Source organism: Aphelocoma coerulescens, chromosome 7, assembly GCF_041296385.1.
Source record: "Aphelocoma coerulescens isolate FSJ_1873_10779 chromosome 7, UR_Acoe_1.0, whole genome shotgun sequence".
Classification (NCBI taxonomy): Eukaryota; Metazoa; Chordata; class Aves; order Passeriformes; family Corvidae; genus Aphelocoma; species Aphelocoma coerulescens.
In genome coordinates this window covers 39,348,576-39,372,071 of record NC_091021.1, presented here as the reverse complement: position 1 = coordinate 39,372,071, position 23,496 = coordinate 39,348,576, and the positions used below count along the sequence as shown (strand labels likewise).

The window sequence follows — 23,496 nt, the reverse complement described above, 5'->3', positions numbered from 1 at the left end:
TGTGGAATGAAGAGCAGAGAGGAAAATTCCAGAAAGAGAGAAAACATCTGAAATTGGTCAGAAGGGAGAGGAGAAAGCCTTGCCTTCACAGACACATTCCAAGCAGGAAGCCTAATTAATGAGGGGAGGAATTCTGGGACTATTAATGAAGGACATCAATGAGTAAGAAGCCCATGGGGAGCGAATGCATTAGGTTAACATTAGTTTTACAAAATCTTGACTATATTTATAACTAAAACCCTCTAGATGTTAAAAAAAAAAATCATTTGTGCGACTGTGGGCCAAAATTCTGTAACACATTCACACAGCACACGTGGCCACGGTGAAATGCCAACCTTCCTGTGTTGAGCAGTGTTCCTTGGCACCAGGAGAAGGAAGGCCTGATACAACCAAGATTAAATCCCACGAGTGTTTTCTATTTAGCAGACAGTTCCCTGCTTTCAGCTATCCCACTCCGAGGAAATTCAGTGCAGTTTTATCTTATCAGCTGTGCTGTGGAGGCAGTGTGTGGGCAGATACTATTTTCCAAGGAAAGTAATGCCCACATGCTGACATACCGGGGAACATGGAGAACAAGAATTCTCCACATTTCCAATTAAAATTATTGGGTTATTACAGAATAAATAAATCAGAGCTCTCAAGCGTATCCAGCCATCTTCTACTTTGTATTTACCAAGTGAGTCCAGGTTTTAAAGCTTTCCATGTTTTTGTGTAGGGCCATAAAGCTAATCACACACATCCTTCTCCTGGCATATGAGGAAACTGGGATAACAGCCTATTTCTCCACATTTTTAGTACTTTAAAGCAGTTATCAGGTCATTTTACAATTTTTCATGGAGAAAGATAGAAAAATGAAAAAAGAAAAAAAAAAAACACAGAAGAGAATGCAGGATGATTTTACACTAGGCCAAAAATGCCTCAATTTTACAGTCTGTGGTCATGTCCTGTTGGGACAGCTCCAGCAGAAACACCCTGTGGTGCACGGGAAGGCTGAATTCCCATTCTGAGCGGGGCTGTGGAAGGCATTACTGCAAGGGCACTGTATCAACACAACTGGGCTAAGTCCATAAAGGGGAATTTCCATTAGGATGCTAATGACTTCAGGAACCAAAGGTAATATTTGAGTTCTGACTGACAAGGCTGGCTCGGGAGAAGGGGATTTGGCTTTGCACAGCAAACAGGGAGAGGAGCAGGAGACTGCAGAGAGCAGAGTGCCACAGGAACCTCTCCTGGAACAAGGAGGGGCACGTCCTGTCCACCAAAACCCCACGGGTGGCTGGGTGGGCTTGGGGCCACAGCAAACGTGGTTGTGTTACTCTGAGCTACTTCTACTGCCTGTGACAGTAATTATTATTACTGATTATACTGCCCATCCTATCACTTATTCTGTGCTTCTGCACTCCTGTTTTCTCTGAGCAGAGCCACATCACGGCAGAGTCACTGCACAGGGAGTTTCATATGTAAAGGCAGGCGGTAGAACAAGATGATCTTTAAAGCCCCTTCCAACCCAGACCACTCTGTGATTCCATGATTTAACAGGACAGGAGATTCTGTACAGAGGTGCAACCTCTCTGTAAGGTTTTACAGGGTTTCCTGAGGGGGTGGCCAAGCAGCAGCACACTCAGCTCAAAGGCATCACTGAAACAGGTGCTTTCACAAGCCTGGGGACACGCTGCCTAAACGCCTTCTGCTTCAGCAGGAGTCCTGCCTTGGGGAGCTCTAACTAAAAACTACACGGCTTCAGCCTGTTCTGAATAGATGAAATTGTTCTTCTCACCGGCACAGCGCCAGGATCCTCTTTAAAAAACGCAAATAAAAATCAGAATCAAACTGTGCACTCCGAACTGCTGTAAAGCCACCAGAGCATCTCCCGGCTGATGGATTCAGCAGCAGCAGAGATTACAAATGGTGTTACACACGCAGCAGGCTCCCTGTGCCTTACCTGTAATAACCAGGCATCACGATGTGCACGCCTGCGCTGGGCTGACAGATGTTGGGCACTTTCTGATCATCCATTTTGCGCACCGAGTCTGTGAAAGGTCCCGTAGCATTGATAACACACTTGGCTCTGACATCAAATTCCTTCCCTGTGAAAGAAAACAGTATCAATCACAGACACCATTTGTTTCCTGCTCACTGATGCTCTTTGTTATTCATCTCTCTATGAACTCAACCTACCGTAAAGTGTACCCCGTGTGTTTGAACACAACAGCTGGGATGGGTTCTAAAAATTAACTATGTGTTCACCCAACACCAGATTTGAGAGAAAATGTTTTGGAGTGGAATTCCAGCTTATTTGTAAGGGCAGAAGAGAGGCAGGCGGGGTGGAAGTTGCTCAGCTGAAATCTGCCTCACAAGAAGAGAGATTTCAGTCTCAGCCCACAGACTCGGTAAATGGGATTACTACTGTACAGCATGCAGCCTTCTACAATGTCGTCTTTGCTTGACAGAAGGGCTGGGGTGGAAAGCTCAGTCTGGCCTGCCAAAACACTGGGGTTTGAGTGAGAAATGTGACACAAGTGGAAGCTGAGTGACACTAATGGCAGGGCCCGGGAAGATGGCTCCTGTGCCTGTTCAGGGCTGTTTGCAGACGGCAGCGGCCCCGCTCCTCCCTCCTGCCTTATCCCAGGGTGCTGCTGTCCCCACACACCCGTGAGCACATCCCTGCAGTGCAGCCCACAGACCCCACTCACCCGTGAGCACGTCCCTGCAGCGCGCCCCACAGACCCCACAGACCCCACAGACCCCACAGACCTGTGAGCACATCCCTGCAGTGCAGCCCACAGACCCCACTCACCCGTGAGCACATCCCTGCAGCGCACCCCACAGACCCCGCAGACCCCACAGACCCCACTCACCCGTGAGCACATCCCTGCAGCGCACCCCACAGACCCCGCAGACCCCACAGACCCCACAGACCCCGCAGACCCCGCAGACCCCACTCACCCGTGAGCACATCCCTGCAGCACACCCCGCAGACCCCACAGACCCCACTCACCCGTGAGCACATCCCTGCAGCGCACCCTGCAGACCCCACAGACCCCACTCACCCGTGAGCACGTCCCTGCAGCGCACCCCACAGACCCCACAGACCCCACTCACCCGTGAGCACGTCCCTGCAGTGCACCCCGCAGACCCCACAGACCCCACTCACCCGTGAGCACGTCCCTGCAGCGCACCCCGCAGACCCCACTCACCCGTGAGCACGTCCCTGCAGCGCACCCCGCAGACCCCACTCACCCGTGAGCACGTCCCTGCAGCGCACCCCGCAGACCCCACAGACCCCACTCACCCGTGAGCACGTCCCTGCAGTGCACCCCACAGACCCCGCAGACCCCACAGACCCCGCAGACCCCACAGACCCCGCAGACCCCACAGACCCCACAGACCCGACTCACCCCGCAGACCCCACAGACCCCACTCACCCGTGAGCACGTCCCTGCAGCGCACCCCGCAGACCCCACAGACCCCACTCACCCGTGAGCACGTCCCTGCAGCGCACCCCGCAGACGCGCTGCCGCCCGCTGCCCGTGTCCGTGGTCTTGAGCAGGTGCCGCACCTCGGCGTAATTGGCGGTGGCAGCGCCGTAGCGGGCGGCGGTCAGGGCGATGGCCAGGTTCATCCGCGCGTCGTTGTGCTGTCCTGCAGGGAAGGACACCCGTCACCCGCAGCCACGGCCGGCGCTATGGAAGCGTGTCAGAAGGGATCTGTCACAGCTGTCCCTGTCACATCGCATAGCGCTGACGGCCGCTCGCTGCCGGGCTTTGCACGGGGCCGGGGCCGCGTGGGCAGTGCCGCGTCCGGCCGCGCCCCACGGGCCTCTGCCTGCCCCGCACACGCACCGAGCCTCACACTGAGGAGCTGCACCGCTGCCCTGGACCGAGCGGCAGAAAAACCACCTCTCCCTTTTCCTTGGTAATCCTGCGGTAACTCGGTACCTGTATCCAGGATTTGGACAATCCAACTGGTGTTAACCAACAATTCCGATTACCAAGTGAACACGCGACACTCGACGTCCAAAACATCCTTTTAGAGACTGTGCCAAATTTAACTGAGGGGTTTTTTGTAGATCCCTTTGAACTTCCCAACATACAACATAAAAGCACCCAAAAAAGAGAAATAAGTGGACAAGAATTAATGAAGGATTCTTAACATGTATCATTAAAGATTTATTACTGAAATTCCCTCGTTAAAGAAAACCAAGAGAGAGGTGGAGGGACCGTGAGGGGAAGATGATTAATTACTCTGAAATACTGGCTTCACCTGAGACTTTTCCTATTTATTATTGCACTGAAGTTAGAGGCCTGGATGCTGGCTGGAAAGAATTACTATACATTGAAGGGGCCAGGCTCTGTGTGTCCTGAATAATTAATTTCCAAGCAGGCTAAACTTCCTGAGGTACGGTTTGCTTCCCCACCTGTTTGGACCACTCCTATCACAGATGATACTGATAAAGTGATAAATTTGTAATAGATACTGTAGGTGATTTATGTTGCCAGCATTCCCAACATTTAGTATAAATGGTTTATGTAAAGTTTGGTCCTTCGGATTCTGCCTGCACAGATCCCCAACCCCTGCGCAAATCATCTGTTCCCAGCTAAAAGGGCAAAGTTATAAAGATGGGATCAATGGCCTCGCAGGCACCACCTCCCCTCCCCAAACCCCTCATTCCAACCCAGCCCAGGCTGTGCAGTGCAATCCGTCTTCAGCTGTGAGAAAAAAAAGTTACACAAAGTGTACAGAAACGGCAGCATGATAAAGCACCGATGAAGAAACAAACAGTAACTCCAATTCCACTCAGCAAACAATGCCCGGAATCAGCTGCAACAACTGAAGAACGGCAAAACAACTGAGCAAGATGTCAGGAAAAGTTGGGGATGCTCCATCACACGAGATGCACGAGAGGGAACAACCATCGGTCAGAGCTGGCAGGAAAAGCATTCAGTAAATGCATGGGCAGTGCTGCTGCTGCCGTGGCAGGGAGCGATAAATGACCTTATGAGGTTCACCTCAAACCTCCCCAGTTTCAGGCAGGGCTGAGAGAAGGTACAGCTCGTGTGGAGAGGGAGCACTGGGCGAAAAAGGGACAAAGGACAGCGCCAAGCTGTGGTACAGCAGCTGCTCCCACATAACAGCAGGAATTCCAAAGGAATCCAGTGTTCAAGGAACAACTGGACGGGCACTCAGTGCTCTGGGCTGGTTGATGAGGTGAGAGCACAGCTTAGGCTGGATGCTCTTGGAGGGCTTTTCCAACATAAATGCTTCAGTGATTCCGTAATCCAGGAAACGTTCCTCTAGCCTGAAGCCAAGGGCTCTCATTACTCTGGAGATCCCTCTTTATCCTGGTGTTGGAATTGGGGCCAGCCTGACCCACAGCACGGCAGGACTCAGCTGCCCCAGGCCACGCAGCAGCACCCCCTCAGAGAGCAGCCACCAAAATCCAAACCCTGCCGTGCCATCGGCCCAAGGGGGATTCATTCCCTCCTTAGCAGGACCCTGGGGCCAGGGGGGCTCAGACCCCCCCTCAGTCTGCTCCTGCCAGCAGTGCCCCAGGCAGCACCGACACAAACCCCACTCTCCTGTGGCTGCCCTGGTGTGGGGATTCATCACACGGCAGCACGACCCCACGTCAGCCAATATTAGCTTTGGTCTATGGAACTCTGACTGTTTAAATTTGGCAAGTTTGCCTCTTCCCAGATTTGTCACTTATTTGACCAGAGCAAAAGCAATCCGGAGAAGCCAATCAGCAGAATAAATAATGTGGAAATGGGTAATTTCTATTAGACCAAACTTCCAATTGTTTAGCAAGCCCCAAATCCAAAGGCTGCTTGGTGTTCTGTTGAGCCCCCAATGCTCCTAAAGTCAGAGTGAGCTCAGGACACTCAGCACACTCCAGGATTTGAACCACTGTGTTCAAAACAACATTTTCCTGCTTTCTCTGAACCTCTCATCCATTTTCCCCTCATCGTTATTCTGACGCAGGAACCCCCATGCTATTACTCACTCCTCAGCAGTCCAACAGCAACTGAGTGCCCATGGAATGCATTTGCAGGCAGAGGACTGGGAAATAACCAGTTCCTGATTAACTACACTGGTAGAAAAACCCACTGGCTTCAGATTGATGTGACCTACAGTGCGGAGTCCTTGAGTATTTCATGGCATAAACAGCAGAGATCTGGAGAGGTCTGGATTTGAAAGGAGTAAAGACTGACTTCCCACCCTGGGAATTTATCGTCTGTGGAGAACAACAGCGCAACAGTTTAGGAGAGATGGGGTCGCAGGATAGTGGTTTTATACCCAGGAACAGCTGGGTTTTGCCTTTTTTTTTTTTTTTTTAAGGCCTGCCAACTGGCATGTGTGTGTTCTCCCCTAGATAATTACATTAAAATCCTGCACTTGAACAGAGAATCAGAATATTCTGAACTGGGAGGGGCGCACAGGGACCATCCAGTCCAACCCCTGGCCCTGCACAGACACCGCAACAATCCCACCCTGTCCCTGTGAGTGTTGTCCAAACGCTCCTGGAGCTCTGGCAGCCTTGGAGCCTGTCCAGTACCCCACCACCCTTCACCCAAAGGGGAAGCACCTTTTCCTGATATCCAACCTAAACCCCTCCTGACACAGCTCCAGCCGTTCCCTCAGGTCCTGTCCCTGGTCACAGAGAGCAGAGGTCAGAGCTGCCCCTTGGGAAGGAGCTCCAGACCACAATGATGATCCTTAACACTCTAGAGAGAAAGGGAAGGATAAAGCAAAGCAAAGGTTTTGCATCTCAACCTTTCTGACCTTGCAATCAAATGCCTTCTCCCCAGACACAGAGATGCCCCAGGCACAAGAGAAAAGCACCTCCAAGCTTAAGCTCCTCCAGCCCAGACATGTAAAGCTCTCTTGACACGAGCACCATTGCATGTTCCCGAGATGCCTGTTCAGTGATTCCACTCCAAGAAACCCGAGGTGTGTGATCAAGGGCAAGGGAACCCCGAGCTTCCAGGGGAGGCCCTGGATTACCCACCAGAGCCAGCTCTGCATCCTTGTCCTGTACAGTAGCCCCCGGGGCTCCAAAGCAAACAAAACAACGATCCCCCCCCTTGCTACCAGAGGTGACCCCTCGGTGATGCTTTGGGGTCATCCAAATACTTCAGCCAAAAAGTTATTTTCTGACAACAGAGTGGCTAAACCAAATTAATTTGGCATCCTTCTCCATAGGTGAGTACGCTCCTGGAGATCTCCTAAATCTTTTAAGTGTGTAGGCAACACAGGGAAATGGTAACCATGACATTCCCCAAGAACAGATGTGCACCCACACCCCACCTGGAGAGGGGTCTGCTGCTCCAGGGCTGGGTTTGAGAGCACTCATCCCTTGCATGATGCCAGTTGTCACCTGCAGCATCCTGACAGAAGGCAGTCACAGCTCAGCACCTCGGGAGAAGCCTCCCGGAGCCAACTGGTGGAACATGCTGAGTTCTCTGTGCAACCCCTTGTGTAGAGCCTCTTCAAAACAGGAGGATGTTCTTTCTAGAGAGGAAAACTGAAAGAATCATCCCTCCCCTTATTTGTTGTTCTCACCTGCTGTAATATGGTGACAATAAAGAACACTTTCATTTTTATTAAGGGCAGTCAACCCAGCTTTCCCCAAAACACTGGCCTAAGTGCTTTCACCAAATTAACACTGAACCCTCTAAAAAACCTCTCAATCCTAGAAGCCACACTGCTGAGGACATTTAGTGTGCAAAGATAGTTTGAGTAAGTCTATCCCACATCACGTTAAGCCCAACAGTGATGCCATTTGGTTTATAATTTCATCTTTTTGTGTAATTTGGGAAAATTCTATTTTCACTCCTTAGTAGCAAATGCTGTATTTCTTCACATCTGAACAGACAATGTTTCCGTTGGCACGCACAGGATCCTCCCCCAGAGTGCACACAGTGTACGTTCAATTTTATTTTTATCAGAGCTGAGCCCCAGCCAGCAGGGAGTGGTAACAAAGCCCACAGACCGGAGAGATTTGTTTGGGACTGATTCAGGAGCGTTGTGTGAAAACCAGAGCGTTAATGAGGCACTCTGGCAGTTCTGGTATGTTCTGTCCTGTGTCACTCTGACAACTACACCTGTTACACCAATTCACAGAATCACAGAGCCCCAGACTGGCGTGGGATGAGAGGGACCTTGAAGCTCACCTGGTGCCAGCCCCTGCCCTGGGCAGGGACACCTTCCACTAGCCCACGTTGTTCCAGTTCCTGATTTCTCCTCTGCAACTCTCTTCAGCTCAGACAAACAGCACCCAGTGACTGCAGTTGTATTTTTTAAGAAGCTGGAATGCTTTCAATGCTCACGTCAGCCTTTCTGGGCCAAGAACTCCCACCTGGTCAGGGTGTGCCTGCTGCATGACGATGAACCGCGTCACGACACACGCAGGCGTGGCAGCAACTGCCCCAAACACGCTTCGGCACAGCTGTGACACCCGGGCTTGCAAACTCCCAGCTGTAAGGAGCAGCTTGGTCCCTGCAGCAAAGACAGAGCCCTTCTCTCCTTTTCCCCATTCACAGCTGTCCCTGATTTGGCACAGCCTGTCAGTGCCGCGGAGCTGAAGGCGGCTGTGCAAGGAGCTGGGCACCAACCCTAGAGAACCTTCTCTGGGGGAAAATGCCCCCCAGAACCACCTGCCAGGCTGCTTTGCAAAGGAAAAACACCTGAAAACAAATGCCTGAATCAGACAACCAGGCCCTCAGTACAGTCACAAATCCAGATCCCTACCGACTGCAGCCACAAAAATAAGGAACATTTGGATTTTTTATGTTTCTTCTAAAAAGCTGAGGGAATAAAAGCAAAATAAATACTTGCAAAATAACCTGTATTTTATTCCTTTAATGATACCAGTGAACTCCCCAAAAACACTGATATTGTAGAAATTATGCTGAAGCACGTGTAATTCTGTACCTACAGGTGTATTCCTTACTGCATCCTTGCACCAGATAACTGCAGGCACACAACAAAGCAGCACAGGAAACCAAATCCTCGCATGTTCAAAGTTTTCTCATTGTGTGCATACAAACCTTACCCAAACCTCACCAAATTTAAGGCTGGTAAGTGATTACACAATTATACATGTGCATTAGATATACACAATTACACTTCACTCAGTCACCAAGACTGTCCCTCTCCTGTAATATTAAAGAAGTGCTTAACGGCACAAGCAATTTTATTACAGGCATTAAGCAGGAACCCAGGAGCTGTTGTGCATATGGAAAGGGTTAGGTCCCAGTTAGGCATGATGAATCAGCTGGAGTGACTCAAAATCGTTCCAGACTTCTCTGAGAGAGAACTCAACAAGTTCTCCCCAAACACAAGCAGGGTGAGTTCAGGGGAAATGTCCCCTTTGACTTGTGAGTCACAAGTCAGTACAATGCCCTCAGACCTGAACTCTCTCCAGCTCTCTGAATCACATGAAACTGAAGTGGAATTTGCTGCAAACTCCCAGACTTTCTAGGATACACAGCACTCATGTCCTTGTTCCTGTCCTGCTCCAGGGGCACAAGTTCTGACTTGGCTCCATCAGCTCTATCCCACCCAGCAGCACAGTGACAGCACACCTGGCTGTCCCTGCAGCTCCTGCAGTGCACGGAGAGCCCCAGCTCTGCTGTGCCCTGGGCCACCAGTGCTGCTGAAGTAAGGCCCAAGCAGGTGGGAGGGATGATGGACAACAAAACATGCACTGGAAATAACCACACACCCCACACTTTAGCTCTTTAACATCTGCCCTAAGGTGTGAGCTTTCATGGAAAGGGAAGCCTCAAGGCTTCTCACAGGTAAATTGATTCCAACAGATTCAAACTCAGATTTGACACATCCAGTTTAAATAAACCAGCAGTAGTCCCCTTAATTTCTGACCTCCTCCATTTAGCACCTCAGACCACAGTAATAATAATAATGATGGGGATAAACCTCCCTAGTCTTGGAATCCCAGAATGGTTTGGGTTGGAAGGGAGCTTCAAGTTCATCCCATTCCACCCCCCTGCCAGGGACACCTTCCACTATCCCAGCCAACCTGGCCTTGGACACTTCCAGGGACCCAGGGGCAGCCACAGCTTCTCTGGGCACCCTGTGCCAGGGCCTGCCCACCCTCACAGGGAAGGATTTCTCCCTGATCTCCCATCTACCCCTGCCCTGTGTCAGTTTAAAACCAATGGCCCTGTTCTACTATGATTCGTTCCAAATTCTGTAGTTATAAACAAAGCAGAATCACAAGCAAGAGGCAGAAAACCCATAAAATATTTTTACAGAAGAAATCCCAATATCCTGCAAATGTCTATCTGATCAAGTCTGCTGCCAAGTTACAGCACAGGAGCTAAAACTCCTACTGAAACTAAGATCCCAGAAAGCAAAAATAAGCCACAATATCCACCACATCCAGTGACAGACAAAATTTGGAATTCTGGCTCTGTGTGACTGCTTTATAATTACGTTGTTTCCCACTTCTTTTGTATCAGCCTTCAACTTGTCACTACACTGCGACTGGCGTGTCAGTGGCAGGAAAAGCACCGTGTTAAAATGAAACTAAACATTGTCACTGTCAGTTTATGGAAACGGCGCTAAAATGTCACCGTGCACACCCGTCACGGCGGGGCCGCTGCGGCCGTGCCACCGCGCCAGGCAGGGCCCTGCCCATGTCACCACAGCTTCCTGCAGCCCCAGCGGCCTCCGGGGGAAAAACCCCATGGGGTCAACTCCCACCGGGGCCAGCTGTGCTGGTTTTTAACTCTAAACAAAGCAGTGATGGGTTTATCAGCCACTGTGCGCTGTGCTTGGCCGGCTGCTGCTGTGCCATCCAGGAGAGCCCCGCCTGGGAATGACACCTGGCAGGAGGGACGGAGTGCCTGGAGGGACAGAGTGCCATGCCAGAGCGGAGAGAGGCAGCACTGCTCCCACAGATCAGGGAACCCACAGGATCAAGGTTGGAAGAGACCTTCCAGGTCACTCAGCCCACCTGCCAACCCAGCACCACCATAACCTCCCCATAACCACATCCTAAGTGCCACATCCAGATGCCTCTTGAACACTTCCAGGGATGGGGACTCCACCACCTCCATAGACAACTTATTCCAATGCCTGACCTCTCTTTCAGTGAAAAGTTTTTTCTAATATCTACTCTGGCCCTCCCCTGCACATCTTGAGGCTGTTTCCTCTCCTCCTGTCCCTTGTTTCCTGGGAGCAGTGTACCTGTTACCCAGTGACCCACTCCAGCTCCCATGGAACACACCCCTGGATCACAGCACACCTGTTACCCAGTGACCCACTCCAGCTCCCATGGAACACACCCCTGGATCACAGCAGAGCTCCATCCTTTCCCCTGAAAGCCACAGCACACCGGGACCACTCAGATGTTTGTGCCACAGTGAACAAATAATGTCATTTTGTTCAGGAATAATCTTAAATCTTTTTGGTAACACAATCTGAAGAATTATTCCCCATTCACTTCTTAAGGGACACAAACCCCATCCTTTGCTTATACAAGCATTAAAAAAAAAAGAAAAGAGAGAGGCCCCGAATTCACTGGAATATTCATCATTTCCAACCTTAAACCCAGAGCGTACAAACAGACGAATCTGGCAAGTCAGAAAGCAAAGCCAATTTAATCTGTGGCTCCCCTGAGGTAAATGTAGTTCACAGTCCTGCCCCCACCCCAACCTCAGCCATAATCCCTGCTTCCTGGAGGTAAGAAAGCACTGGAGTGAGGAAAATTCTGCAGCAGGATATAATGATCCAAAATGACAGGGACAATAATGACAATGAATTTCATGTCTCCCAGTCATGAGCTGGGGATGCTTGACTGGGCTGACTCACACGATTAAATTGTTACAGGTACAGCAGAGATGCAGTTATCATCCGCGTGCTTTTGGGAAGGGCGCCTGCGGCAGCGCGCGGATGCGCGGCCCTTCTGTTGGCAGCAAAGGGCTGCTCCTGCAGCGACGTGGCTGAGCCCGCACCTCTGACAGAGGCAAAACTGGGTTAAAGATGCAGCTGGTTCAGGCCATTGATTTTATCCCTTCTGAAAATGATAAAAGCGCTCTGACGGGCAAGGCACGGCGGGACTCGAGCGAGCGGAGCCGCACGGACTGTGCCGGGGAGCTGGGCAGCCCCGGCTGCTGCGCATCCCCACGCTGCTCCTGCCAGCACCAGCACGGACACTGCTCCACTGCTGTGGGCTCAGCCCCGGGCTCACTGTGCCTGCATCCCACCGGCATCGCCCTTTCCAGTCCCCGCTTCCTTCAGCGTTTCACGGGCAGCTCTGTCACGCAGAACGTGGGACACAATGCACGGGAACACCACGGGTAGGGAGCACACAGAGCGTGTCCCAGCCATACCCATGGTGAGCGTGCCTGCAAGGCTTCTCTGAGCCCCCAGCCTCAGGCTGGAAACACCAAGGAGTATGAGAAGCTGTGTATTTAAAATCACCTATGGGAAGTCTTTCCAGTGACAAACCATCAGAGTTTTTATACCCAGGGAAGGAAAAACAGCCACAGAGCTGTCTGTAATACCCCTATTACAGCTCAACATCTCCAAATATCCATTTGTCAAACATGAATTATAAAGCCATAACATTTCATAATTCAGGACACACTCAAATCCTAGGAAAAATAGCTACAAGAGCCCAAATAAAAAAAAGCATTTATTCTGTTTTTGACAGCTTAATGAATGCCCTACTCTTTTGCATTGATTTTTGTGTGTGTGTCTGTGTGTGCACGTGTGCCTGGGAAGGATTTCTCAGGGGGTTTGCTGTAAACAGGGAAAGCGAAATCCTCTGCCAAGGCTTTTTCTACTTTTAAATAACCTCCACATTAAAATATTTCAGCAGAGAATGTATGCAAAACTACTGAGAATGCAAAAAGCAAAAAAACCCAACTACTTCCATTGCAATAAACATACTGGAGATTTGTAGAACAAGACATTAAACAATCCAATACCTTGATGTGGCTGGAGAGTCCCAGACACAGCATATGTTAATTCCTTCTTTCAGGAAATAACAGCAATTCAGACAGCATGGTCAGCAGAGCTCTAAAATCTTAAATTCAGGACTGATTCCAGAACACAGATTTTCCTTACACATCTAAGGGCTCATCTTGCAAGGCAAAATATGTTAAAAAAGCCTGCAAGCACCTAGAGACAGAAAAATAATGTATCTTAAAGAGAACCATGCCACTTGGAATTGCTGAACACTTTACATTGACACACTCTGGGGCCAGCTGGATCCCTGCTTTAATGGTTTTCCTAGTTCTTATCATAATGAACTCTATATAATTTACATGGAGATTAATTCTTCCATTTAAAGTGCTTTAGAACAATCCTGCCTGAGATCCTGAGCTCAGCCCAGCCTCTCCCTGTGCCTCCTCTCCAGTTCTCCCAGAGCCCCTAAGTGGATCTGACAGATCCCTGCTCAGATAGCAGCCGCCTTCTCCCCCCAAAATGTTGCCTTTTTGCTATTCAGGAGTATCCTAATACCAACAAATGCTAAATGCAGTCTGACATGTCCCCCTAAGAAACAAACTTGTAAGTTGTGGCTTCAAAGCAAACCTTGAATAAATAGGACACGTTGTGTACACCCCGGCTAACATCCAACATATGCTTTGGCTTCCCGATGCTCAGGCAGAGCAAGAATAGCCTCTGGACAAGGCTGTGATTTGCTCTTGCTGGTACTTCCAACATTTATAATGTACCATTTTTTTGTGCCTGTATAAACAATTTAAAGAATGTAATGAAGACGACCCCGGCGCCGGTTGGGAACACAACGTCCTCATGAATTATGGATGGCTGGACGTGCCACCGGCCCCAGCAGCGCTCACGGCCCGCACAAAGAGCGGCCCCGGGCTGCCCTGCAAAGGGACACGGCCACCGCCGGGGCACCGCTGGGCACGGGCTTTAGCTCACAAAAAATTAACTTCGACGTGGAACGGCTTTACCTCTTCCCTTTGGTGGTGGGGATGGACATCTGTGATCATTAACAGCTCTGTTATCAACAATTACAGGGACAAGGAATAAAGGAAAGCAAGGAAACAGGATAAACCTGCATTTAACTGCACTTACAGTTAAGACACTCCATCCTTAAAAGGCCAGTTTATTGACTCGTTCTTTAGGGGAGAGAGAAGGGATGGACAGAGAAGGGAAGGATATCACCCACCTTAAGAGTTGTATTTTTCTTTGCCATTTTTTAATACTCTATTTTATGACTAATCCTTCTGAAAGGACTAAAGCGAGTTTAATTCCATCTTATCACCCCCTCCTCTACTTTCAGTTCCATTTCCTTTCCCTTTGTGCTCCATTCCTCTGGATTTAGGGTGTGACAGTACATCATTAAAATTCAAGTATAATAATTTACAAGACCTGAAGGGAGCTTGCTGAAATGTTATGACTTAAACCCCATTTCCTGTGGCCAGAACATGGGTTAATTGCTCAGGACCAAACAGTTCATGTGCTAGAGCCCCACGGGAGCCCACCTGCCCCATGGGCCACCCCACAGAGGAGGCACCACAGACAACACTGAGCTGAAACACGGCCTGTTAAGAACTGATTTAACACTGGAGTTGGACAGTCTTTACTCTGCACTAGGCGCAGCCTCAAAACACTCAGATGTGTATTATCAACTCACAAATTCCATCCTTGAGTCCTTCAAACCCACTTTATTCTTCAGGGAAACTGAGGTTCAGTGGAGCTTGGAGAGCTTTTTTAATTTTAATTCCAAACACCATTTCTTTACATTCTGCCTAAAAATGAGGATAACTAAGCTGTATCTTATAAAGAAAGCAAAATAAGGCAAGATATAGATTTTTTTTTTTCCTTTTTTTTCCCCCTATTTTACTCTTCCTTTCCAATATTCAGTGTGTGTTTGTTTCCCTCTGTTGGGATGGCACCAAAACCTCCAGAGACACCTCTCAGACTCTCAGAGCCCCGCCTGTGTTTGCCATCAAAGCCCACGTGGCTTCTTGGTGTTGAATCTTTAGATTTACAACACTATTTAAAATAATTATTCATGTAAGAAACATGGAGACCAATTTTCAGGCTATCCTGAAAGGTGTATCTTCGGAATGCTGGAGTAGTAAATAGCCACGATACAGCCAAATTATTTATTTAATCAGAAAAAACTTCACTAGATTATAAATAGATTTCAAGCTATAGTGCTCTTATGAGAAGTGTAATTACATTTAAGAGAACCACTTCGTTCTTCTGGCAGGCTCCTGGGATCCCTTAAAACAAGCCAAGGAATAGCTCAGGATATGGAAAAAATAAATCTGAATTCCTTCTCTGTATGCTGTCTATGGCAGGTCCTGGTACTGGGTACAAAAACCACCACATAATCCCAACACAAATTTTCCTAAATAACCTCTTTTTTCCTCTAGATATTAAAAATAAGATAAGATGCAGCCTCCATCGGTAGTAAAATCAAGTAAAAACCAAGTGAATCCTTTAAATCCCATCCTAGTCCCAAATAAGAACCTGCATATACATATTCCAACACACATATATGAATTTTTAATTGTTTTTTCACGCTGCTGGGCTCTGAGACACCTGCAATTACCAACACAAGCTTTAGCCAGAAGCCCCATAAACCCCATTGAAGCCCAGTGCGTTTCCAGAGTCCTTCCCAGTCCAGAACACCTTTGATGAGCTGATGAATTGTGTAAATGCAGTTCCACAGAGGGAAAAGAATTCCCTTTATAATACACCTTGTGTGAAGACCTTTCTGCTGCCAAAGGGTCAGAAACCACATCTCCACCAGAACACTTTCACACAGCTCTGCACCCACTAGCCAAGAAAACCACTGTATTTGCTCCTACATCCAGTAAGTTGCTGTCATGAAAACATTATTTATCTCCCAAATCAATGCTTAAGAGGCAAGTTGAATCCTTCAAGCTATTCTTCCCTATAGAGACCCAGTGTACAATCTCCAGCCTCACAGTTGTGTTTTTGATGCCTTTTCCTGGTCTTAAAATCAAGAGTCATACATGGTTAGAAGGGGAAAAGGGATTTTACCTTGGTATTTATTTTAAGGATCCTTAGGTGTACATGTTCAGGTCATGTGCACCGAAATGCACCCCGCCCAGTCTATCCCCAAAGATCTGGTATCACATTAGAGGTGTTACTAATTAGCAGATCTATCAAAGATTCCCCAATGAGAGGCTCGAGTGAGCCCCCTCTCCAAAGAACCTTCCCCTGGATGGTTCTATCTTGGTTTACAAAATGTGTTCTGGAGAGGACCTTGGGCTCTGGGGCACACTGATCCCTGGCTACGAAGCTTCTAAAATATTTAGTCTCTTATCTTGACAAACAAGTGCAAGAATGTAGGCAAAAAGCAGTAAGAATACAGAAGTTGTAAAAAGGTGTAACAGGGGTATAAAAGAAAAGGCAAAAAATCTTCATGGCATCATTTTAACCCCAAACCCAAACCATGTGGACACAGAACAGGCAGAGAGGCAACGCACCATCGTAGTAGACAATGGCTCCGACCAGCTTGTCCTTGCGCAGCATGGGGAACAGCTCCAGGGCCCGGGACTTGGTGAGGACATAGCTGCTCTTCAGGCACTGGCTGCCTGCCACCAGGTCATACAGCTTTATCCCAACCCAGTAGTACGGCAGCTGCCACCACCTGAGGGGAAAGAAGTACCATGGAGGGAAAAAAAAATACAAATGAAGCATTCAGAAGTGCCTGCACGTGCTGTCATTGTAATACAGAACACGGTGAGGAACACAGAATGTTCTTACAGCAGTTTTACCTTGGACAGCACACAAGCTCATGGTAACAAGACAACGTAAATACTCCAGACTTAGGCGTTGTTTGCTACTGTTTTCAGCTGAGCTACTCCCTGCAGTGAGTCAAGCAGATTCAAGGCTTTATTTGCTCTAGAATCAGGATCTAAACAGGGCTTTTGTGCCTCTGTGTGAGCTACTGAAGCTGTGTGTGCGAGCTAAGAGCACTCTCCCAGGCACAGTCTAAGGCCTGCACAAACAGGACCACGATAAACGCAGGCAACCACTGACCTACACAAGTTCCAGCCCTCACAAGCCCCTCCCACTAAGACAGGAGTAATAAAGACAGGAATGGTCTCAATAAAATTAAGTTCCTTCTGCAAAACCTCCCTGCTCTAAGCAGCTTGTTCCAGTGAGTAATTGCTCTTACAGACCAAAAACCTAACCCAAAGCACTGAGTGTCTTCCTCAGAGGAGGAGGAACCTGTTCTGCCCATACCCAACTGCCCTGTGCTTGTATGGACAGAACAGCACCTTGCTGGGAATACTGGGAGGGCGTGTGCTGAGGACAAGGGTGCACTGAAAGAATAGCAAATACATCCTGGGAATGAGAGCTCTCTCCAGTTTGGGTGCTGGGAGGGCATTGAAGAGCTGCACCCCAGGATGTGCCCCCCAAAGCAGAGACTGCTGGCTGAGGCACAAGAGAACTTTGTGCTTCTGCAACCCAGCAGCTTCCCCCCACTGCTGGAGGACACAGCCTGGGACAGCTTTAAGAAATCTCTCCCAGGCCAGGATTTGCTTGTGAGAAGCCAAGTGAAAGGAGAGAAAGCACAGCAGAGCTTACTTGTAGATGGGGAGCATGATGGGCAGCGGGGCCGAGAGGTGGGGCGCGCTCTGCAGCAGGTGTGCACGCTCCTCCAGAGCCTCCTTCACCATCCTGTACTGCAAAACACCAGCCACCATCAGTCCCACACCATCCAGCCTCCTCCAGAGCCTCCCTCACCCTCCTGTACTGCAGAACACCAGCCACCATCAGTCCCACACCACCCACCCTTGGTGCCAGTGGAAATGCTCAACAAGAGACTTTATTGAAGTATCAACACCTCATACCATTGACACTGGGCTTTCAAAACCACACTGTGATCTGCTGAAAAACTCAGAGGTTAAGGAAAAGGATCCCCAATAAAATTAAGTTTCAGTAGTTTCATCTTGGTGTCTTGGCAGCTCAATTGTGTAATTTTTCATTTGAACGTAAAGCACAACAAGCACGTTGCCCTAACGAGGGGCAGGAGGCACTTCAGGAGGGCTAGGACTCATCCCACAGCACAGCTTCCATGCCAATTCTCACAGTTCAATCCCACCCTAACTCCAAGCTGCAAATGCAGAAGGATTCTTCTCCAAACCAATCAATGTTCATCAATGTGGAGTTGTTCTTTGGCAAAAAAGGTGGGTTTCTATAGGTGGATAACTGCAGGGTTTGGATATTTCCCCCAAAAAGTCACCTTTTCTGCAGCAGCATTACAACTACTGAAACATACTTTGAGAGGTTCCAATGGGAGGACAATGTGATTCCTCAGAACAGGGATCTCAGGCTTCCACCCACACAAGAATACACAAAGGCATTTATACACTATCACTCATTTACTGTATTTTCTTGCTCCATGCCAAAATAAATCACTCATTTACCATCTTCTTTTCCCTATTCCAAAATAAGTCGCTCATTTACAATATTTTTCCCCCATTCCAAATTAAATCACTCATTTACGATCTTTTCTCTCCCCGTTCCAGAGCAGGACAGCCACTCACTCCCCCCAGCTCATGACATTACCCATCTCATTTTATTTTATTTTAAGCTCTTTTTATTCTCAGATCAGCCCTGTCTCTGCCTGCCTTTCCCAAAACCCACAGCCTACTTGGCGTGGCACTGGCACTGCCCATCAAAGCACTGCCTTCCCGAGCCTGGAGAGCTCCCCCAGAGAAGACACTTCCCATGCACAGTGGCTGTGCAATACAACACTGAAAAGCTCAAAAGGAGACTCAGGTCTAACTGGGACAGTGAAGTGTCTACCAGCAATTTTTGCTTAACAACCAGCACAAACAATTACCTGCTCGAAATCCAACTTCATGATGGCCTTCTGGAGGTACCTCACTCCACCATGGATCAATTTAGTGCTCCTGCTGCTGGTCCCTGATGAGAAATCATCTCTTTCTAGAAGGGCTGTTTTTAGTCCTGTGTTACCAGAAAACCAAATTAACTTCTTAAATTACACAATTTGTATGTAATTCATTAAAGACACTTCTCTAGGGTAGAGACAATCACAAGAAAAATTACTCTGTACATGGATAAATTTGTATTCAAAGTGTAGCGCACTGTCTATATTGTAATGAAAAATTTTAGCCTTCTTCCTGAGGGAAAAGCCAAAGCAGAACTTAAACAGAAGCACATTAAAAGCTGGATATTTCACAATGGAAAGGCATTACGGCACATTACGGGGGCCACGCTCCCGCAAGCAAATGAGAGCTTGGATGCATGGCAGGAACAGAGGGGTTTCATGGACACTTTTAACCCTTTGCAGCAGAGAGCTCTAAACCTCTTGCACTAACAATTTAAGTGGCATTCCAGAGAGGGAGACAACTGGCAGCTCTGCTTACTTGGAGTTTGCTTCAGCGGTGCCCAAAACCAGGGGAGAGCCAGAGAGCATGGGACACACTTGGAATTCTGACACACACAGGAAATAGTCTGATCAGACTTAACCACTGAATCCCTTGGGTGGGAAAGACCCCCCAGGATCACTGAGTCCAACCATGCTCCAGCCCTTCGGTGTCCTTCTTGTCATGAGGGACCCAGAACTGGACACAGCACTAGGGGGGCCTCAGCAGTGCCAGCACAGAGATTTTAACATCTCTTGGTCTCCCAAAACTTTTATGTCCTCAAAAAAATCTAATTATTACTGGTAACTTACAAAGATCAGAGCAATTTATTTTTGTCAAATGTGACTGAAGATTAATGGACACAATCAGAAATAATTTGGTGAAGATTTATCAAACACACGAAAAGCAAAATCTGTTGTTAAGCGAAGCAAACACGATAAAAGAGCAAGTTCCATGAATGAACAGCATTGAGACACAACTCATTAACCAAATGCCCGTGAATATTTCACACCTCAGAAACCTACTGATATAACCAGTATCTCCAAGAAAAGGATAAACAGAGATTAACTGTGATAATTTCTGTCTGCTTTACAACTGCACTTTCTGCCAAAGCCCAGCAGAGGCAGAAGTGAAGAGATCCCAAGTTGTTCTTTGTCCCATGTTATTAAATATAACAACCAGGCTGGAGTTTGGACTCATCTCCCTATGGTCAGACCCTACTGCTTGATCCATTTCATATTACCACACCTCCTGGACAGGTGTTTTCCAGCTCCAACTGCAAAACACTCCTGGGGTCAGTTTTGCCTCTGTTTCTGAGGCACATGTCCAGGTTAAAGAACCTGAGAACTTCAGGGCTCTCTACTCTGGCCAATCCCCCAAAGGGGGGTCAACGGGAGCACGGACCTGCTGAGTGACCTTCTTCAGGGTCCTTTTGCCTTCTGAGAGCAGAGGTTTCCTAATCAGGATAACCCCTCCTCTACCTTCGAGTACTTCTGAAAAGCCAGCCTGAGAAGTTTCTTATAAGCCAGGTGACTCAAGAGGGAGCCTGCAACTCCAGGCCTTTACCTCTGGTGGCCGCATCCAGAGCACAGCCACAGCCCGTGGCTCCCCCGCCGATGACAAGGACATCGAATTCACCGCTGGTTTGCAGGGCCAGAATCTGCTGCTCTCTTGTGGGGAGATGGTCCTTTCTTACTGGAGCACCTTCTGCAGCTTGAACCTGCACCAAGGCACCCTGCAAAGGTTGAACGCAGCCCATGAGGCCCTGGCTTTGTTTTGCATACACACACACATATGGGGGACAGACACCCCCCAAAACACAGCCTTTTCTAGAACCAGAAAGGTAAACTCACATATTCCCAGCCATATTTAATAATAATATTGTATTAAACACTGAGGAGTAAACAGTACTAAAACCATGAAGTGTTACTACACGCTTACTTCACCTTGCCCACCTCAATGTAACGCTGCACTCAAGTGCTACTACCTGTATTAATTACTTCTAGGAACACTCAAATGTTACAGGATGCTGTTGTTACTTTAATAAACATTACAAAGGAAGCATTTTAATAAACAGACACAGTTGGGCTCTTGACTCTACCAAAAAACCCACCACACAAAGGACACAGAGCTGAGTGTACATTTTACATCTCATACAGTGGCATTAACCCAAGCTCAGGTTTGCTGAGGTTCAGGAGTGATGTGATTGTCAAATGTAGGGCACTGAAACACCAAGGAAACTCTAATTTCACATCCTTTTTGAGAAACTTCTAAGCAGTGCAGTTTATTTATTATAACGTCCTACAGCACGTTAAAATACAACTTGAAAGTGACAAAGCCTAATGATGTGGCAGCTTCCAGGCAAGTTCACACATTCCTGGAACAGCCCTGGGAATCTGTTTGGGCTGATATTCCCGGAGCCAGTGCTGCTGTCTGTGCAGTGACTGTGGAGAGAAGGGCTGATGCTCAGTCACCTACCACGGACCATGATTTAAGTGTGAAGGGTTTGAGCAGTCTCTGAAGGCTCTCTGCTGTTAACATCAACTTAAGCTGAATTCTAAACATTTCCAGACTTTCTTGAAAATTATAAACACTTTGAACACCAGAAAAACCTGTTTAACCCTAATTTAGGACCTAATTTAAGGTCTGAGCATGGCCCACTCTCCAGGCCAAATGGCAGACTTAACTATGCAGAATAGCTTCTGTCCAGATCTCCCAGACAGGAAAGAGCAAACTAATAAAAATTCAAGTGACAAACCACAGAAACTCCTTTCCAGCCAAGCACAAAAAGCCTCAGTTCAGATTATATGGTGCATGCAACCTAAATATTTTTGTTCAGAATTATTTCCTCATTCCTCAGCAGTATCATGATTTAAATGCATCAGTTCTGTGTCCCTCTCACTACTGTAGAGCTGAAAATAAAATCTAGTAACTAGCAGCCATGACTCAGGGAAGTGCATATTCCAAAAGTAACCACTGAGCAGATCCATCCTGCAATCAGGGATGATATTGACCCTAATGCAAGCAGCTGGTGAAAACCACTCAGGACAGCAGCAACACTGTCTCTGCATGTGTGGTACAATTCAATCCATGGGGAAAGTCGGGCTGGAGACAGAGTCCTTCACTTCACAGTGAGGATCTAACAAGTCCAGAGGAGACCCCAGAGCTGCTCCAGGGCTGGAGCCCCTCTGCTCTGGAGCCCGGCTGGGAGAGCTGGGAATGTTCCCCTGGAGAAGGGAAGGACACAGGGAGAGCTCAGAGCCCCAGGAGAGCTGGAGAGGGACTGGGGACAAGAAAGAAAAACTAAGATTTGGAACAAATCCTAGCACGACCACTGGTTTTTCCCAAGTGTGGTGATCCCTGTGGGATCAGCTCTGTCCCCCCAGCCCATGTGGGGCACCCAGGAGCTGCACTGAGCACTCGCCCAACTGTGCCCAGCTCAGCCCTGGCTGCAAACGCTGCAACAAAGGTCTGCTCATTACCTGGTGTTTACAGGCAGAGCAGCCCTCAAACAGAGCCCACAGCTCCTGAGGCACACACAAAGCTGGGAAGCAGAGAGGTGAATCCTGATGAGCCTCGTGTTTACACATTAACGTGTGGCTGCTGGCAAAGATCACTGGAGGAGGAACAAAGTTTGGGCACTTCAAAGAAATTCCATGTTATTCTTCTGGCCATGGAATTCTGTCCATTCCCGCATCCTCCTGCCTCTTGCCCTGCTCTCTCACTGGCCCTCTCACCTCTAGCACTACTATAAAGCTTTTCTATTCCTCAAGTATAATAGAAACGTGTCACAGAATCCCAGAATGGTTTGGGTTGGAAAGGACCTTAAAGGCCACCTCGTTCCACCCCCTGCCATGGGCAAGGACACCTTCCACTATCCCAGATTGCTCCAAGCCACACCACACCTGGCCTGGGACACTGCCAGGGATGGGACAGACACAACCTCTATAAAGAATGGAACACTGATGCAGTTCCAGAACACGTTTTTCCAGGGAGTGATGGACCCAAGACGGGAGACAGTGAGAGGATCCAGCTGTTTCTGTCCCCACTTGCTCCTTGGTGGCTGTGACACATTGCTCTGCCAGTGCTCCAACCATGGCTCCCAGCTCTCCCTCCCAGAAGGGGATGGGAATGCAGCACATCCAAGACGTTCCCTGGAACACCCAGCACCGACAGGGCTGCAGCAGTCGGGGCTGCAGGGCCAGGGCCAGCGGCTCCTGCTTCCCCTCGCAGAGCTGCTGCTTCAGCACTGCAGGAGCATCCCAGCCACAGCACACAGCAGCTGCTCCCAGACAGCAGTCACAAGGAAATTGGGAACACTAAAAACACCCGTGGCTCTGTCTTGCACGTGTTTTGGGTGATCAAGCTCAACCACACGTGCTCAGCTTCCATGAGCTCTAGAGAAAGAAAATCCCCACCTCCCAATTCACTTTGCACTGCACTTCCAGACAATTTTCCAAGCATACTACTTAACTTCAGGAGAATAATAGAACACCAGAAAAGCCAGATTTGGAGTTCATGAAATACTGGCATCAGGTGGGTTTGACTCCATGTTTTGGTTTGTTCTTAAACCCATTATCTACAACAAATGACTCCTAGCAGAGCCCAGAGC

The 23,496-nt window shown here is 48.5% G+C and overlaps 1 protein-coding gene across 6 annotated transcripts in view; it reads right to left on the bottom strand.

Annotated features, from left to right (window-relative positions):
• GPD2 (glycerol-3-phosphate dehydrogenase 2) overlaps nucleotides 1-23,496 on the bottom strand; it is a 59,318-nt gene that overhangs the window by 22,568 nt on the left and 13,254 nt on the right. For all 6 annotated transcript variants that reach the window (XR_011152066.1, XM_069021368.1, XM_069021364.1 and 3 more), the window contains exons 3-8: nucleotides 20,451-20,619; nucleotides 18,839-18,963; nucleotides 17,578-17,675; nucleotides 16,470-16,633; nucleotides 3,478-3,642; nucleotides 1,943-2,087 (exon numbers count right to left, since the gene is read on the bottom strand). Coding sequence is in view for 5 of the 6 variants with exons in the window: in XM_069021368.1 (XP_068877469.1) it covers nucleotides 1,943-2,087; nucleotides 3,478-3,642; nucleotides 16,470-16,633; nucleotides 17,578-17,675; nucleotides 18,839-18,963; nucleotides 20,451-20,619 (866 nt within the window). In the remaining variant the exon portion in view is untranslated. The remainder of the gene's footprint in view (nucleotides 1-1,942; nucleotides 2,088-3,477; nucleotides 3,643-16,469; nucleotides 16,634-17,577; nucleotides 17,676-18,838; nucleotides 18,964-20,450; nucleotides 20,620-23,496) is intronic.